Source organism: Cimex lectularius, unplaced genomic scaffold, assembly GCF_000648675.2.
Source record: "Cimex lectularius strain Harlan isolate CLEC.00 unplaced genomic scaffold, Clec_2.1 scaffold69, whole genome shotgun sequence".
Lineage (NCBI taxonomy): Eukaryota > Metazoa > Arthropoda > Insecta > Hemiptera > Cimicidae > Cimex > Cimex lectularius.
Window position 1 is genome coordinate 1,475,230 of NW_019392630.1, and position 19,139 is coordinate 1,494,368.

General features: G+C 38.0%; 1 protein-coding gene across 6 annotated transcripts in view; it reads left to right on the forward strand.

Moving 5' to 3' along the window:
- The window catches only part of LOC106670380 (cadherin-99C), a 401,762-nt gene that overhangs the window by 256,571 nt on the left and 126,052 nt on the right, over positions 1-19,139 (forward strand). For all 6 annotated transcript variants that reach the window (XM_024227116.1, XM_014400658.2, XM_024227175.1 and 3 more), the window contains one exon: positions 16,418-16,492. In XM_024227116.1, the coding sequence (XP_024082884.1) occupies positions 16,418-16,492 (75 nt within the window). The remainder of the gene's footprint in view (positions 1-16,417; positions 16,493-19,139) is intronic.

Consider the following 19,139-nt stretch of genomic DNA (forward strand, 5'->3'; position numbering starts at 1 on the left):
TACGTCGGATGAAACGACGATGGCTCCGAGACCACCTCGCCTTAATCCGATAACAAATTGCCAGCATTGGAGACAAGGCTAGTGTTTTGCTTATGATTTATACTATAAGAACCATCAGGTGTATAATTCATATATAAATAAATATTATTATTTAAAAAAATCTTATTTCACACATGAAATATAGCTGCACAGACGCTAAAAAACTATTAAAAAATTGTATAGATAAACATGATGATAATAAACCAATTTTAATCCATAGAGCAATAGTCACAGACAGTTTGCCGGATTTTACCGAGATAAATTTTGCCAACAGTCGGCATAACAGTAAACCCGTCAAATAGGTTATTTGCAACAATCCCGTTTAAATTGGTATAAACCGTGTGAATCAAATTCGTCACGTAGTAAATGTCCTTTACACGGCAGAGTGACTAGAAGCGCCAAATCGGACACGGATTACTTCGATGTAAGCCATCTCCGTTGAATCACAATTTCCGAAGAAATGGGTCTTTATTTCTTTACCTTCGTTTTGAACTTTAGATTCTTCATCAGTGTAAAGTGAATTGTGATACGTGACGGGACAAAAAATTGATTGTAAGATCTACTGTTTGGAGTCGGCCTGTTCACGCCGTTTTGGTACGTCGTACGCGTTCCGACATCGCACCATCTTTGTGAGCATTCTCCTAAACAGGAATTACTGAGAACCACTTCTGATAAAAGCGGTGTGCCGAAACTTGCCTGAAAAATGAAAATCGTGAGGTTGGATGACCATGAATAGACGATATAATTTTAGATACGAAAACCTAAATAAAACGTAAAAATTACCTATTCCATACAGATTTGATTTCTTTTTTAATAATACTTTACATAGATAGGCTTAAATTGTATGTTGCACTAATATTTTTGAGAATTTTCTTTGAGTCTGCGGTACGATGAATGTAAATTTTGATCGTATATTCTGGTCTGTAGCCTCTTGATGTTTGGCTCAGTCAGATGCCTTTCACATAGATGTTCGTGATTCTTGTTTAGTGGTTTGTGACACACATATCACCACTGAATATGACATGCATGGGAAACTAACAAAACCAGGATGACCAGAACTTGTCGATATTGATAAAATTTTGATTATGGAATAGTAAAAAATCGTCGGACTTAACTATCCCAGGCTTTATTATTTAAAATATTACTTGAGAATGATCCGGTGTTGCTTGAACTTGAATTTTGGTCGTTTCAGACCGTTCTGACCTGTCTGTTTTTGTTTTTTGGTTTGTCATACCATTTGCATTCGGGTTTTCGTCATCTTCAATGGTTTTCTAGGTAACTCTATTGATTTAACAAGAATGACCCAGCATTATCATGAAAGGTCAAAACAGTAAGGAAATCCATAACTTTTTGATGTCAATACGATTTTGATGCAAAATGGTAAAAAAACCGTCGACCCTTAACCGCCTCACTAAAAAAACGTCATTTTTTGGCATTGTTAGCCAATAGCTTTAACCGACAGTTAACCTAATTTGGAGATTTTTCTTGAGGCCTGCTGGTGGTCGACCATGAATTTTGGTCCTTTCATACCTTTCTGATCTGTGTGTCGTCACTCGTTTGATCTGTCAGTCGTGTTCGGCTTCTCGCCATCTTCATTCGTAGCAACGAATGAATCTGATCGTCAATCTGAAAAGCATTTGCGATACGTTTCACCAAATAAGAACCGCACAGACCCGTCATTAATGATGGCGACCAGCCGGAGCTCGCCTGATAGATCAAAGCAGTGAGGATGACCAGAACATCTCGATGTCGAAAGCGTTAAAGACAAAACAAAGCTGTTAAACTTAACTACTCAAGAAAATTCTGCGAAGTAGAAGAATTTCTTTTAAAATTGTGCTATATTTCTCCTAACAGTTTTCTTTATTTTGACATTTTTTCTTGAGGTCTGCATGCTATCGTTTCCGACTTTTCTGGCCTGGCTGTCTTCCCTGTTTTGTTCTTTCATAAGCGTTTAGCACTTTTTCGTTCTTTGTTCCGGTAGGGGGATAGGGACAGGGATAAAAGAGGCGGCCATAAGGCCTACTGCATCTCGACATGAATAGAACTATTGTGTTCCTCTGTTATTTATAACTCATTGGCCAGCTTCCTGGTTCCTTGGTGTAGGATCTTACTTGTGGATTTTCTTGTCCTAGTTGCAAGAACCTGCACCTACATAGACCTTCACAGAAACATAAAATGTGTGTTTCGGTCTTCTCCTCTTCCTTGCAGTATTTGCACAGTGTGTGTTCTGTCTCTACTCCTATCCGGTGCTTTCTTAAGTTGCAGTGCCCTGTAGGAGTCCAACCAGAATCCTGGTTCGGTTCCGGTTGCCTTCTAGTAATTCTTTTGTGAGTTTTGTGGATGGTCCTTCAATGAATCTCTTCGGGTGCCTCATACCTGAGGTATTGTTCCACCAGGTTTTGGACTGATTAAGAATCAATTTTAAGATGCGTCCTCTTTTGTAACTGGCTGCTAGGGCGCAGTAGGGTTCTGGGCCCATAGAATCCATGTTGGCTCCCTTTTTGGCAAGCATGTCTACCTTTCGTTGCCTCTATGCCCCGAATGTCCAGGAACCCGTGCCATGGTCAGGTCATTAGTGTCCCATGACAGGGCCTCCATGCATTTCCAAACACTCTTTGCTTTCGCCTCGCATAAGGCTAAGGCCCTGAGAGCTGCCTGGTGTCAGAGAAAATGGCTATCTTCCAGGAATGTATTCCTAGCCTTTTATTTCTCCAGCACATTGTTTAATCGCTATGATTTCAGATTGGAAAACTGTAGCATACGTGCCTAGGTTTACCGCCAGTTCGGTCTTAGGATTTATCCCAAAGACCCAGCTCCCGTACTCTTGTCGGTTTTGGAGCCATCAGTATACCAGTAGGAATTTTCCTTTAGTGGTGTTCCTTTGGCCCATTCTTTCCGTTCTGGCATCACTACTTTGTACTTCTCGGTAAAGTTGTACTTTGGAGTAGTGGCGTCAATTGGCATACCTTGAATGACATCTGCCTGTATCTCCTCTCTCAATGTCCATTGTTTATTTACATGGCCTATCCTAGCAGATTGTTGTCCATTTACGAGCCTGTAGGCTGCTGCTCTAGCTTCTCCTGGGATTAAAACGTGTAGTGGTGGAAGGTTTAACAAAACTTCCAGGGTTGCAGTTGACGTTGTGCTCATGGCACCAGAGACACTGAGACAAGCTTGTCTTTAGGTGCCAGTTAATAGCCTTATTGTTTTGGCCTGAAGAGTTTGGGTCCACCCCACCACCGACCCATGTGTAAGTTATTTGATTGTTTTATTATTAATTTGTGTAATTTATCGAATGGATCCAACTACCTAGATTTATTGATTTGTGTGTTCGTCAGTTTTTTTATTACTGGATTTGTATATTTGAAGGATTTCATACCGTCCTTTTTGTACAACTTGGTGTAATTGATTTGTCGGGGGTTTTAATTGATGACATTTACTTAATTGATATAGAAAAAATATTTCGTTCGTATAAAATCAGAACACTTTTAATTATACAGATGGTAAATGAGATTATCCTTGGTTATGTCGTCCCTAATAAAGGATTATTGATAGGATAAATTAGGTCCTAATATTATCTCCTCAAAGTGATCACTCATCTTTGATTAAGCATCTCTTAATCGGAATCGTCATTTAATGCAAATTTGCACATTGCCACATTATAATAAGCAAGCCGTAGATCACAGATTCCTGTGGCGTTCATGCATCACGGTAGTTAACCGCAGGCAGTAAACGTCGAGTGCGTGTATTGCGGCTCCGCATAGTTCTGCAGTGCACCGTCCACGGTTATGAGCCGTATTAATCAGGGAAAAGGACAGTAATCGTGTTGCAGGGCCGGTGACAAGCGGCAAATTGACTCGGTTAAATTTGCGCCCTTTTGAACGGAGGGAGAAAGTCGCCGGCTAAGTCCCTAGCGAATTAGAAAAGCCCCCCGGGCTAAGCTTCTCCATAAATTAACTTTTTTTTTCTTTGCGCCGGCTCATTTTTGTCCCCGTCTTATTTATTATCCCGTCAAGTGTAATTATTTCATGGCTCTTAATTATTTTGGGAAATTTTAATTCGCAGAGAACGCTGTTTATCCGTTTTATTAAATTATAGGTGCCGAGATGTTGTCTGGGCTGTAACGTAATTCTCTTCCACGAACGAAATGGGAGAGATTTGGGGTTAGCTGTTGAGCAAATAACAGCGTGCTAAACGGCTCATGATTCACTCCTTTAAAAGTTAAATCATGCTGAATCTTCTAAGCACACCTATTAAAAAATAAATGAGAAAAAACACTTAACTAATTTTTACAGAAAACTAAGAAACGTATACTTGTGTAAAACGAGCCGAACTCGAATGAAGAAATTTTGACTTGGGTTACAAAAAACTGGCAAAGCTAAACTTTAATACGTAAAACATAAAAATATCCTGCAATTGTGAAGTCTTACAAGAACAATTAATAATTATGTGTTTGTCCAGTACTCTCAATTTTATTAAGTTGCCAACACATTTATTCACCCCAAATCCTCTATGGCATCTATACCGCTAACATCATCCAATCCAACAAAACCACGCGAACGACACCTCAATCTTCTCAACACACTCCAATCCTACCTCAAATAATGCAACACCATCTTGATTGTGTTGACGGATCAGGTTGACCAAAAAAGCAACAAGTTACGTTTATGCTCAACCATGAAACCTGCTCCCTTGCATATAAACAGCAAGACAATACCACCATCCACTCAAGGCAGCTACCGAGGGATTCACTTAAAAAGCAGACTTACATGTAACTTACATACAATACGATTAATTAAGGTTTTTAGTTGAGATAAAACAGTCAATGGCACGAGCGGGATTCGAACCCACGATCTTTGGCTAAATACGCCGCTGCTCTACCACTTGAGCTATCGTGACCTCGATTCACTCGGACACCAACTTCCCATCTCAACCCCAATCCGATTACACGACCCACCTTTTGAATTTTCCCTCCTTTTTGCCATTTTTCAAATGTCGTGTAATCGGATTGGGGTTGAGATGGGAAGTTGGTGTCCGAGTGAATCGAGGTCACGATAGCTCAAGTGGTAGAGCAGCGGCGTATTTAGCCAAAGATCGTGGGTTCGAATCCCGCTCGTGCCATTGACTGTTTTATCTCAACTAAAAATCTTAATTAATTGAAATGTATTAATTGGTCAAGCGGACCACGAAATTAGTGAACATACATACAATATTGAAACGACAGTTAACAAAATGATATGCACTCAGACACCTATTGGGACTAAGCATACATAACAAATTAATCTTTATGTAAGGCATTGGTTGAAATAAAAAAGCCAGTGTCACGAGCGGGATTCGAACCGACGACCTTCGGCTAAATTCGCCGCTGCTCTACCACGAGCTATCGGACTTCGATCCACTCGGACACCAACTTCCCATCTCAACCTCACCACTCGAATTTTCCCTCCTTTGTGCCATTTTTCAAATGTCGTATAATCTATTCGATTCTCGGCGACAAATGAAACGGCCACGAAGAACTTTAGTGAAGATATATTTCATTTTACTTATTATATCCATTAATTCGTGGTCCGATTGACCAATTAACTTTTTCAATTAATTAATCTGTATGAAAGGTATTGGTTGAGATAAATAGCAAAGTTGAGAAAAATAGCAAAAAGGAGGGAAAATTCGAATGGTCGTAGGGTGAGATGGAGAGTTGGTGTCCGAGAGGATCGAAGTCGCGATAGTGGTATATCAGCGGCGTATTTAGCCGAAGGTCGTGGGTTCGAATTCCGTTCGTGACATTGACTTTTTTATCTCAACCAATGCTTTACATAAAGATTAATTAATTGAAAGAGTTATTTCGTCAATCGGACCACGAAATCTAATGGATAGCAAACTTACTGTTTACAAAACACACATCAAACCTATTTGGACTTATAGAGTGACTGTGAGGCTCGGCCAAATCCTCCAACATCCAACGAATTCAATCCTTTCAATCTAAAGGTCTTCGCCGTATCCTCAATACTCCCTTCTACGTAATCAACAAATGACCTTAAAAAAGACCTTAAAATCTCATTCGTGGAAAGATCTGATCCGAACACGCTTCCTCCATTTCTACTTTAAGCCATCCCTCACCATGATCCACTAGCCCGATCTCATTCCTCAACGTCTCGCCCTTGTAATTCTCCACGACGTTAAAACGACGATGGTTTCGTGACCGGATCTGTCAGATTTTTATATAACTATACTATATCCACAATGTCGTTTTTTTGTACAGGCAATAAATTAAATAATTAACAAAGCTAAATTTTAATTCAACACTCAAGAATTCCTTTTCTGAAGGGACTCATTTAATATTCACATGTGTTGTTTGCTGTTTAGTTCTGCAGGGCAATAAATGCACCAAGGCAATAACAATTACGTCTAAATGCCTTGTAAGAGCGCAGTGGCCTGGGGTATCAAATGATTTATCTGGCATTTCCTTTCAGTTCGATTGTAACAAACGTCATTAAATATTTTCCTGTTTTTTTATTTTGTTGTCTCTAGGCTTTCCGTTAGAAAGTACTAAGTTCAAAACCAGTATTTCATTTATTTACTTTCGCAATTGAGAACCAATTCGGTCAAGTTGTGTGTAATGAATTGTGGTTTGCATTGTCGAGTCGCCTTGTAAAATTTACGTTCATTTTATTTTTGAATTGACTCCTGTTCTTGTGTCACTTCCCCTTGTCATTAGAGAAAACGTTACAAAATAAGAAACTGAGCATATCTTCTCATTTGGAGGATACAAATAACACTAAATCGCAATAAAATGCCATAACCTTTGGAAAACCGAAAACTATAGGACCCTACGACTCAATATCCTAATATTTCTGCCATTCTCGCGGGAAACATAACATATAAAAGGAAAGGACATTAGTTCCAATCTCACCCGACTCGCCCGTGTTTCATCGAGTAGGCCAGCCATTACACCGTCCCACTCCGACCTCAAAAATCCCACTCAAAATCCACAAAGGATTTAAAATCTTGTTAGTTAAGTAATAGAGGAAATCTAAACTAACGAAATGGTTGACTATTGTAATCTATCTTATTAAAGCTTTTTATATCACCCTTTGAAATTAATTCTTGTAAACAGCCTTCATTTTTTAAACGCCTCGTAACAATTTACGATCATTTTCTACGAGTTTTTAACGATCGTACGGTTTGAATATGGTACGTGAGAGTAATATCAGCCGCTGGACAAACCCGTTTTGGTCAAATTTTGCATAACGCATCCCCTCCATGTTGGCGACGGCCTTTGACTAGTTAGAAGGAAGTAATAAAATAAAGAGAGTCCGAGGTTTTTCTCTCGATCCTTTCAGACGACGTAGAACGTTAACATAGGAATTGCTTATAATCCGGTGAGAAGTGGTCCGGACCACAAAAAGACCAGAGAGCATGGTACAAGGTCTTCAGGAGTGTAAATCGTAAGTGATCCGCCTGAGAACCTTCGGCCTAATTGCACAAAGCGCGGCACGCATCAACGGGCAATAAAATAGAACTTTTTATGAAATTATGAGGTTTAAGTGGTCAATCGTTAATTTTTGCGATGTTTCCGGTAACCGTGCCACCCAACTGGTGTTTATACTCGAGCATAATTCATATTTTCATTTATAACATTGTTGGCTGATTATTCAAACCAAATATATGTTTAGAAACAGTATTTATTATGGATTCGAATTATTTATGGAGCTTTTCCAACGTTTAGACACTACAAGCCTTCGCAGTACAGTATAACCAGTCAGAAGTCTTACTATTTACAATTTACTAAAACGTTCGAAAAGCTTAAGGCTTAATAAATCATTCAAATGCATATGAAAAATATCCAACAACAAAAGGAAATAAACGCAGAAAATATCTATTATGTTATTGGGTAGCCTTCACGGATTTTCTTGTTATTTTACCTTGGAAGATTTTGTTCGCTCGTCTTCTATCTTTTTTTGCCAGGAGGCGTCTTCAGTTTTACTCTGGTTTTACAACCTAGCTCAATTGTCGTTTTTGTTATCATCTGTGTGAACGCTAATGAAACCTGTTTCTTTTTGATGCCTGAGGGCTGATGAACCTGTAGTTTTGTACTTTCCTCTCATTTTTGGTCGTCTATCTTTGCTGGTTTAGTCAGCCAGACAGCTTTCGACTTCTCGCCATATTCGGTTTTTTTTACATGGTTTAGCAATATAGCTCTTTTCTAGTTATTTAACTTTTCGTTGGTTTATTCTATGTGAATATTATTTTTCATGTGAATCACCAATAAGTTGAAGATAATGACGGTCGATTCATCCTTCCTTCGATTCATGTGAATGTAGATGAGATCTGTTCTTCAAATGGTCTGCTGGATGGTTTGTTGTTTTGTTCGATCTTTAGGCGAGTTTCGATTTCTCGATAACCCCAGTGTTTAGTGCCGCACCCTTCTTATTTCCCTGACCCTGCCTGACAAACTTGTAGTTTGGTCGTTTCCGATAATTTTACCTACCCTCCATACTTTGATCTGTCAGACGATTTCTGGTTTATGATGGTAGTTGCCTAAATTTGTTTCATTATTTATTTTTCGCCTTCGGTTAAATAGCCTATATTTTGGTCGTTTCCAATAATTTAGCCAATCTTTTTTGACCAGTCAGACGCGTTTCATTTCATGCATCTTAAGTGGTGAATCAGTGCTCCACCCTGTTTAATGAATCTGTAGTTAGTTCATCATTATCCTCCTTTCTTTATCGTCGATCTTCGCAGACACTCCTCGTCACTATCAATGGTATATTTATTTTATCCTGTCTATGTAGATTGTACGATTTGTTTACCCTTTTTTGTTTTTAGTCGTCTTTGGTTGTTACTCTGACTAAATAACGTAGCATATTTTTTAATATATTCCATGTAAAACGTATCTGCTTATGTAAACAAAGATTAGACCTTCTTCTTGGTTTCTGTGGATTATAGTTTGGTTTTCCTATCATTTAAGCTCAGCCTATCCGCTTCATTTCTCGTCATCTTAAGTGGTGGATCAGTGCCGGTCTTGTTGCACTTTTCTTAAAGCCCTGACTCTGCTTGATGAACCTGTAGTTAGTTGATGTTTCCATAATTTTGCCGACTGAACTATTTTTTCAACGTAGACGCTTTCCTTTAAAAAAATAAATAAAAAACCGAAATAACTCTTGGCTTAACAGTTCTGCCTATTTTGATGTCTTTTCAGTCTGCTGATGATTAAACATTAAGTTTCACACTTCTCTCGTCCGTCTGTCATCATTGTTTTACAGTTGAATATTGGTATGATTTTGGTTACGTAGATTCCAAGATTTGATCACTACTGTTCTGTATTTTAACCGGTAGTCGTCTTCGGCTATTACTTGTTTAAAAATGAAGTTTAGTGTCATAAGTAAAACCTAATTCTTGCTGATGATGAACTTGTAGTTTCGTCGTTTCCGATCAATGCCTATGCTTGCTGTTCGCTTGCTATATTCAGGTAGGTCATCATTAATGCTTTCCTTTAATCTTATTTTCCTGACTCATGTAGCGAGTGTAGGCAGACCAAAAGGTTGAGGAACGACCAAACTGCAAATAAAAATTTACAAGGTTGTATGTTCTCAGATTGAAGACTGCATGCTCCATCATTGCGGTTTTTCGGAATAAAAAGTGGTTCTTTTAACGTGTGCTAGTATGCTTGTAGTTGCACACAGCATATACATAGCATAAATTGTTGACTGGCAATTAGATTGAGTGCTGTTCTATCCGCGAATACACATAAAGCACTTTTGTGGTCACAACTGAATAAGAAAATTTATATTAGCGAAAATTTTGACAATTTTTGTCACTTCAGTGGTAGGTTTGTTTGAACCCACGGACTTATAAATGAATTCTGACTAAATGAAAAATCACACAAGCCGTTGAAATGCACCCGACTCTGCCAGACCAAAAGAGTGATGAGACCATAGTGAGCGGAAACGGCCAACCTACCTGGTCAGACTCTATGAAGAGTACCATGGCCGTGAGGATTTTGACACACCAATTACTAATGGGAATAAAACTAAAACTCTGAAAACCATGAAATATCCTTTCTAAATTGGCGTGAAGTCACGAACTTTAAATGTAAATTCACGTATCAACAGCCAATGCATCATCTTCGATTGGGACGGCGGCCGTTCATCACTCGTTCCGTAATTGGAGTCAGAACTGTTTCTCCCCCATGAAAACGTCGTTTAACCCGTCCGACCGGGCTCGTACGGCTGTGTTACGGGCCGTTTGGATTTTGTACACAAAAAGCCATCCACGCTCATTCTTATTCATCGCCACCTTCTGTGCCCTCCGGGATGTAAATTATAAAAGAAACGTCGTTATCCAGGCTTCGAGGTGGGTATGTGCCGCGGACGGTAGTTAGTATTCGGAGCATGTCCATGATATACAGCCGATTGCAACCCCTTGAAAGTGAGAATGCGAAATTGAGCCTGTTCCCGGTTGATAGTGCTTAATTGAATTATGCGTTTTGAATATTTACAAGCGGTGGTATATCGTTCTTGGTTCCGAGCATATTTCTAAACTTCCTTACCTTCTAAGACTGAAATATTCCTGGATTAAAGCCGTATTCTGTTGAAGTTTATATTGTTAGCTATAGCTTCTTACTCAGATACGTTCTTCTTTCCGTCCGTTTATTTATAAGAGTTTTGTTTATCGAAAAGTCAAGTAATTTATTGCAGTTTTCCTTATTTATCACATTATCAGCTGAGACCGTCGTTACACGGTCTGATCCCAGCGATTCGACGTGGACGCGAGGGCAAGTGGATCGTGAAATGCGATCATTGAAGTCCAGTTCGGCCGGTGAAGCGGTGAAAATTAATTCTAAATTGATATAACTCGTTTCTTCTGAATGAGGGGGGGGGCATCGGCAGTCACCGATTTTAAAAGGACTGGGACGGATGCGGCAATTACGGGCACCGGCTTTGTGCCGGGGCGATGGCTGTTGATTTCCAATCGGCGACCTCCTGTTAAGGCGAAGAGGGGTACGAGATTTTCTTGGCACGTTCCACCCGGCAAATTGCCCTCCGGGCGTCGGCTCCTCTCTCGGAAAAAGGTAATTTCTGTCTCTCGGATTGAATAAGAAAGGGAAAGGGTTGCATCACGGACTGCAGGCCGATCTCCTGGGGACATTAGGAAATTTGGTGACAACTCCCCCGGGGCAATCATTTCAAAATGCTCGCCCCTCGTTTACGCAACTGAGGCAAAAGCCCAACTCGACGGGCCGTAATTCAAACTAAATCGGCTGTGATTTTTTATCCCTTCGTTGGAATTACCAAGTTTTACATGATTACATAACATTTTCCCTAAAAAGTGGACATCGAAGCAATCGGCTCATTTGGCCCAACTAAGTAGCAACTCAACTCATTTTTTCTCAATAGAAATGACAGGAAGAGTAATTCATAATTGTTATGGTTCTTCCTTTTGTTGCTTTTATATTATAAATTTCAAATCACACAGTCCATACCCAAAAGAAGAAAGTAAATAAAACCGTAATAATATCGACAAGTTTGTCTATTATCTTGTATGTGTAATATACAGGGTGTTGGGCTACTCGTGTTACAAACTTTGCCCGTAGATTCTATAATCAAAATGGAGCCAAAAAGTCCTAATTAATTATGAAATTCAATATTCAAAATTAAAAAACGTTTAATAAATTTATTCAAAATTCCCTTAGGTTTTTTGTTATTATTAATATTTTCGTCTTACCAATCCTTCAACCACGGTTTTTTCTTTTCCTACATCACTTTCTTCATCTTTGAAAAAGTAATTAAAAAAGCACGTTTTCTAAAATTTGCTGGTCTCTAGGTTTGGAAATGGTAGGTTGGAATCACCATATTAAGTTTTTCAACTTTGAAAAAAAAAAAATTCAAAGATCTCGCTACTAGAACGCTTATTTTCCGAATGTTTACAAGTTTAGTATTGATCACATCTTATTGGAAATTAAACGTAGTTTTCAATTTATCAATGGATTTGTCGAAAACCTTTCAGTTATCATTGTTTATTTGAAGAAGGTCGTGAAATCTTAAATAATCAGAAAAAGTGAAATAACTACGAAAGTGTGAAGATTTGGATCCTAGTTAATCAGGACTTTTTGGTTCCTTTTTGAATGTAGAATCTACTGCCAAAGTTTGTAACACGATAGCCAAACGCCCTGTATATTCAGGAAGATCACACCTTGGCATTTTATGAGAAGTATGTTGTTTTATGGAAACAAAATTTTTCATTGATAGCAATTCCCACAAAATAAAACTCAATATGCGTGGCTTGTTGTTAAATGAGGGAGAGATAGAGTAAGAGAGAGAGAAAAAAAAGAAAGAAAGAAAGAGAGGGAGAGAGAGAGAGAGAGATTTAGGTACTATTACATATACGTAGAGGTTGATGATACAGTATTTAAAGTATTTTCAGGATTATGATTTTACGCAGTGGCTATGAGGCATGGATCAAAGTGAAATGTTGAAATAGGTAGTATCTTAACATTTCAGTTTTCTAAATAAATTAATTTAAACAAACAATTAAAATAACTTCTACCTAATACCTTCTACCTAATAATAATTATAACAATTAAATATTAATAATAAGACTATTAATAGATAAGTAGATAAACAAAAATAATGAGAAGAAATAGCGCAAGCCACGCAATGTTTTGAAAGCTCAATTTTTAACCCCCGAGGGTTCGCAACACAGAGGTCGTACAAACCCCGTGTTCTTGAAAAAAAGAAACATTTGTACGCATGTCGGACAGTTGCCCACTGATGATTTTGTGATGATTTTATACAATAAAAACGAAAATCAGGCAAACTATATATTTTACTTCCTTATAATTGTTCTTAAACTAGGGCACTTTTTTATCGTGTTTTCATGCGACTAATTACTTTCCCTGTTTCTCCAGCTGCATTATGATGATACATGATATGACAGTAGCCGACTATCCCTCATCTTTTTCCCTTTATCCCAATGCATGACATTCACCTACCACAGAGTACTTGATATTCCTCGAGGTAATTGGGAATAAACCCTCTCATTCCCGCTAATAAATTCACACACCAGGCTTCATACACACTACACCAGGGTACTCGATATTCTTCTGAACTGTCCTATTGTAGTATATCTCTTTGCTCTCTCTTTGTTTCTCTCTCACTCTCTCTCTCTCTCTCTCTCTCTCTCTCTCTCACTCTCCCTCCCACCCTCTTTCACTCCCACCATCTCCCTCCTTCTGCTTTAGTATTTCTCTCTCTCCTCGTCCGCGACACTTAATTTATTAAATGCCTTCCTCTATGATAGGAATTACTTTACTATACTTACTGAAAATTATGGTTTCAAACATAATGAATTTATGAGTTGATAGTGAACCCATTCTGATCTTAGTATAGTAGTATAATATTATATAACAAATTATATAATATATTAGTGTAATTCACTTATTCTCTAATGGAATCGTAACTTCCATCTGGCTATCCAAAAGTTACCAAGGGACAAGCTTAATAATCGAGTTGGCAAGGTCGCCATTGAGTGATTCTCAGCCTTCGCGTAATTTTATTATGTTTTTTATTGTTATTATTTTACGTTCTATTAATGTTGTAATTGATCTAAGGAGATCCATTAGAAATGCATTTCCACACCCTTCAGCTCAGACTAAAATTGCCGTCTTAATCACCTTTCTTGAAGAAGAGGCCCGTTTCGACAATAATGCACGAAAATCATTTTAATTGCCGGTTTAACTCTCGCCCTCTTTGATGTGAAGTTAAACCGGCCGGACGGTGGAAAATTAGGGAAACGCCTTTTAAACCGCAACCTGGACGAAACGGCAATTATTTAAACCCTTCCGGCCCTCGGCAATGCCTTTTCATCCCCGTCCACAAAAGCCAAACGGGAAACTCCTCACTAGGATACCTTATCTTTTTCACTTGCAATATTTTCCCTGGTCGCGTTGGAAATTTACGATCCTCCTTCTTGACAGTTCCCGGCCAAAAGGTTTATTATCTGTATACGGACGTAATCCAGGCTTGCGTCAACGGATTTGCCTATAATAGGCCGATTTATTACTCACTTCAATTCTCTCCTTCACCTTCCACATATTGTTGCCAACTTTTTTTTAATACTATATGATTGTACTCTGATCTTTTTACTTTTTAGGCAGTTATAATCAAATATGCTTTAATTTGAGCATAAAAAATTACACAAGTGACAAAATGTAATCAATATAATATTTAAATGTTGATATTTTTTTTTTTAAATCAATTCGTAACATATTTATGTAATAAAATTGTCCAAAAATGGAAACCAATAAAGAAAAGGAATATGTAATAGTTATTATTATACTACATCTTAGAAGAATTGTGTTTAAACACGTGTTATATCTGGCATATTGTTATTATGGCAAGAGTTAAATGATCAATAGCAATTTTAAACAATAGATAGATAATTAATAGATTGTGTAGATAAAAATTAATTTATCCTAGAGATTTCAACGGGTTTCAGGATGTATTTATAATTACATCTGTGTTAAATATTAAGTTAAAGGTGGCCATTCACGATCACTCCAAATGGAACCGCGCCAAGCCGTACAGCTCCATTAGGAGTGCCTAAAATTTGAGGGGCATTCACGACCGCTCCACAGCCAGTCGCTCCGAACGTCAACCAGTGAATTACCTTCTCAAAATGGATGACGATCTCTTGTGCTACTCTTCTGTTTATTTACATATTAAAAGCAAAAAATCGAAGAGAAAATGGTGTAAGAAGTGGCTCCTGAACAGAAGCCGTAATACCCATATCAATTTGATGAAAGAACTTTCCCTTGAACCCGCTGATTGGAGGAACTATTTAAGGATGAAACGTCTTATTTATTCATTACATTTAGTGTTCTATTGACCAAATTACTTCTTTCAATTATTTAATCTTTTTTGTAAGGTTTTGGTTGAAATGAAAAAGCTAGTGCCACGAGCGGGATCTGAATCCATGGCCTTCGGCTAAATACGCCCCTGCTCTACCACTTAAACTATCGTGACTTCAATCCTCCGACACCAAAAAATGGCAAAAAGAGAGAAAATTCGAAAGGTTGTAGGTTGAGATGGGGAGTTGGTGCCCCAGTGGATCGAAGTATCGAAGTCAGGATAGCTCAAGTGGTTAGCGCAGCGGCGTATTTAGCCGAATGTCGTGGATTCGAATCCCCTCGTGACACTATTTTTCATTTCAACTAAAACCTTACAAAAAAAGATTAACGTCTTATTTATATTTACTCCAGCTTGTTACCCCCTTGATTAGAAAACAAAAGACAGTCATGAGAGAATCATCACTATATGAAAGGTTGGCAACCACATTACGATTTCTCGCTACAGGGATGAACTATAAAGAACTTAAGTTCTCTACTACGATTTCTGATCATTGTTAGGGGTTATCAATACCGCATCTCATTGCATTTGTATCCTTTGTTTTGAAAACGTCGACCAACTGGTTGAGGATCGAATTTCTTTTATTTCTATCGTGGTAATATAATCATTGTCCACCACTTTCATAAACATGGTACACTTTCATACAATTCAATCACCTCAAGAATAAAATCTCGATTGGATGTCATTACCAATAAAGAATAAACGTTTTTGACTTTTGGAGAATGTACGACGGAGATGTTTGCTCAGTGACAGAAAGACGGAGACTGCGCCAAAAAAAAGAGGGTTTTCCCATTCACGACCAAGCCACCGCGCCAAAATCCCGACCCTCCACGCCAGATTTTCCCATTCACGAACGCGCCATGCCGTCGTCGCGCCGTAGATATTTGGAGTGGCGCGATGGAGTTTGGACCGGTCGAATATTCGGCACAGTCGGGCACGCCAGTTCAGTTTTGCCATTGACGTGGTTTTTGGAACGGCATCGCTCCGTTTAAACTGCTTGGAGCGATCGTGAATGGCCACACAAATGCAAGAATGGCACAATTACACAGAAGACAAACACTTTGAGCCCTGAAGATGATCTCAATAAAAATCGAAACGTTGGCACGATAAAGAAAATGTTTTTCTGAAATCTACATCACACCAGACCGCATCGCACGATTTCTGAATAAGTAATATTTAAATTTATACACAATATTTAGTTATAGTAGACATTGTAGAACTTGGTTGAGACGAATACACAATATTTAACTTTTAATTCATAAAGCATACATCTGGCTTGCAATTTATAAAACAATGTTTCTCACATTCATTTGTACGAAGGTTCTTCTCGGACGTGAACTTTTAATATAACCCTGTCGATATTTGACCTGTTGGATATACTAAAAACGTTAATTTATACTCGTATTTTGAGATAATTTTTTGACATTTAATGAAATATTGTATTTTTTAACCTAAATTGTATTTTGTTTCAGATTGCCCAGACATGTATGCTGCAAAACTAGTCTTGCTGTTTTTCTTCGCTGTCCTCGGAAACGCCAAGGCTAAAGGTTAGTACTTTTTACGTGTTTATTTCCTTCGGTTTTCTTCTTTTTCCGTAGTTTCACGATGAGAAAATTCTAAAACAAATTTCGAGTATGCCGCATATGTGTGAAATATCTTTGAAGTTAATTACAAAACTAAGATTGAGTTTTAAAATACATACGTACGGAACAACCTTTACTTTTTCATTTTAATGATTCTCTCTTATATCTCCTCCTTAGAGGATACTCAATATTGCAAACATTGTTCGTACTATTTGTGCTGTTTGTTTGAAGTATTGGAAAAAGCAGGTAGAATTTTGTACAATGAACGTTATTCATTCATAAAAGGTGTGAATCTCACTGTTATCCCAACTCATTAACTCCGTCCGTGAGCGCTGTGTAAACATTGAAATTGCAAACAGGTAAAAAGACGTTTTAATCAATGAAACATTCATCTGTCTGTTCGCAAGTTTTGCTATTTCTACACTTTTGATACGTTTCACGTATTGGTCTCGAGTAATACACTAACTTTTTCATTTCAACCAAGACCTTACGTAAAAAGAACAATTAATTAAAAGAAATAATTATAATTTAGTACAATTCTCCATACAATCCAACGATCTATCTTAATATCCTACATGAATACACTTGTTGCTTGAGTTGACACTATTTCCTCCGTTCTAGAGAACAGAAAGTGCGTCCCTGGTTGGAGTGTAGGCTTTCGATAGGGCATGGCACCTAGGCATCCAATATAACTCCTTTTACCTACTTATTCCTTACACTTCAACCCAGTGTAACTGACTGAGAGTACTGCAGCCAATCCTTGGAAATCTGACCAATACGGTTAGCTTCATGTGGAGGTCCCGTCTTCCTTGTCTTTCAAACACGGAACTTATCTGACTTAGCTATACATCCCACTTTTCGTGTAGTACATACATTATAACCTACACGAACTTTGCAACCCGAATCCTACGCAAAAAATAAGAAACAAAAAAAATCCTACATTGTACATAAACTAAAGGTCGAGAGATCATGACATCATCAACTGACATCCAGTCATCTTAAGACTTGAATTTCCTCTAACCTGGCCTAGCAGGCAGACGAGAAATCGTTACAGAAAACAAAAAGAAACAAAACTTCCTATTCAACTGCGAAGCCCTCTTGGCATATGACTGTGCAATATCATCTAACTTGGTACAAAGTTTACTTCTTTGGATATGGGTACAAAGGAACTGCAGAATTGCACCAAACAATCCAATAATCAGCGTATTCTGTTAATAAAAAGTCTTCAGACAATTTTTGCAAACCCCTTACTTTTAAATATTCATTATCGGCAATGCCAATATCAATTCAGTCAGTATTCGAGTCAATATTCCTTTTTCGTCAACGATTCCACTTCTAAGTCCCACAAAAAGCTTTCAATCCATTCTGACCTTATTTCCTAAGCCTTGTTGAGACTTTCTCAACATGAGAACAAACAAAAAATTGTGTAATTACTATTATATATACTGACCTGCGCATACTATTTTCTCAACAATATAAAGCCAGCCCTACTGAAGGCTGTGCTATGATTCCTCCTAAAAAGGGATTTTTTTCTTTTTATTGGATATTACAACTACCTGCATTTTGGTATCTAGTAATACTACCAAAATCCAGGTAGTTGTAATATACAATAAAAAGGAAAAAAAATCCCTTTTTAGGAGGGATCATAGCACAGCCTTCAGTAGGCCTGGCTTTATACTGTTGAGAAAGAGTATGCTCAGGTCAGTATAGATAATAGTAATTACACACCTAAAAAGGGAAAAGTTACGGAATCAGTGACAAAGTATCAAGTCAAAAACTAATACCAGAACAGAAATAGACAAATACTTTTTTTTAAAAGTCTCACCTAAACCTGCTTCATAAAAGCCGGAATCGTAGGGGGCCTGTTAACTGGACTTTGTTGACTCACAATCAGTAACCATTTCAAAATATTGAGGTTGGCAAAAGATAGGTACTTAGCCAATGTTATTTTATGAAGGGTGCTATCAAATAGCGAGAAAAAAACCGCAGTACATATTATGTAAGGGCAATTTGTCAATTACCTAATGGATAATTCCACATAGTTTATGCGATCTGACCTATTGAACATATCTACTTAATTTTTCCTCTGACATTAGATGGGCCAAGTTTTCTTCTTCTGCTTGTCGATCGGTAAACCAAAATATGAATCAGAACTATTTTTAGGGAAAACAGTCTCATTTTAATAAAACGTTAAGATTTACTTGAGCAAATCTATTAACCACTTTTGTTCTTTTGATTGTCATCATTTTCGCGAAAGTTCTGATGTAAAACATCTCATAATTCTTTTTTGTCTGAAAAATGAAAATCTTCTTTTTCATTAGAGCCGATTCAATCCTTGAGAGGGAGGGTTTTAAGCGATTTAATACGAACCGAGGGAAAAGTCAACAAGTGGCCTTATTACACTTTCACTCCGAAACCCTCTACATTATTCATGTCGTAGGCCTTCCGTACGACTGGAATTCGGCCTGCGACATCTGGGCAAACGTGTTGGCCACTACGGCCGTTTTGGTGTTTCCTTTTCTAATAAGATTTTCAGGTGCGAAACGCCTGGTAGGTTAAATGTTTCCAGACACGTCGGATATTGTTGGCTCGCTGTCATCTAGACTCTCGG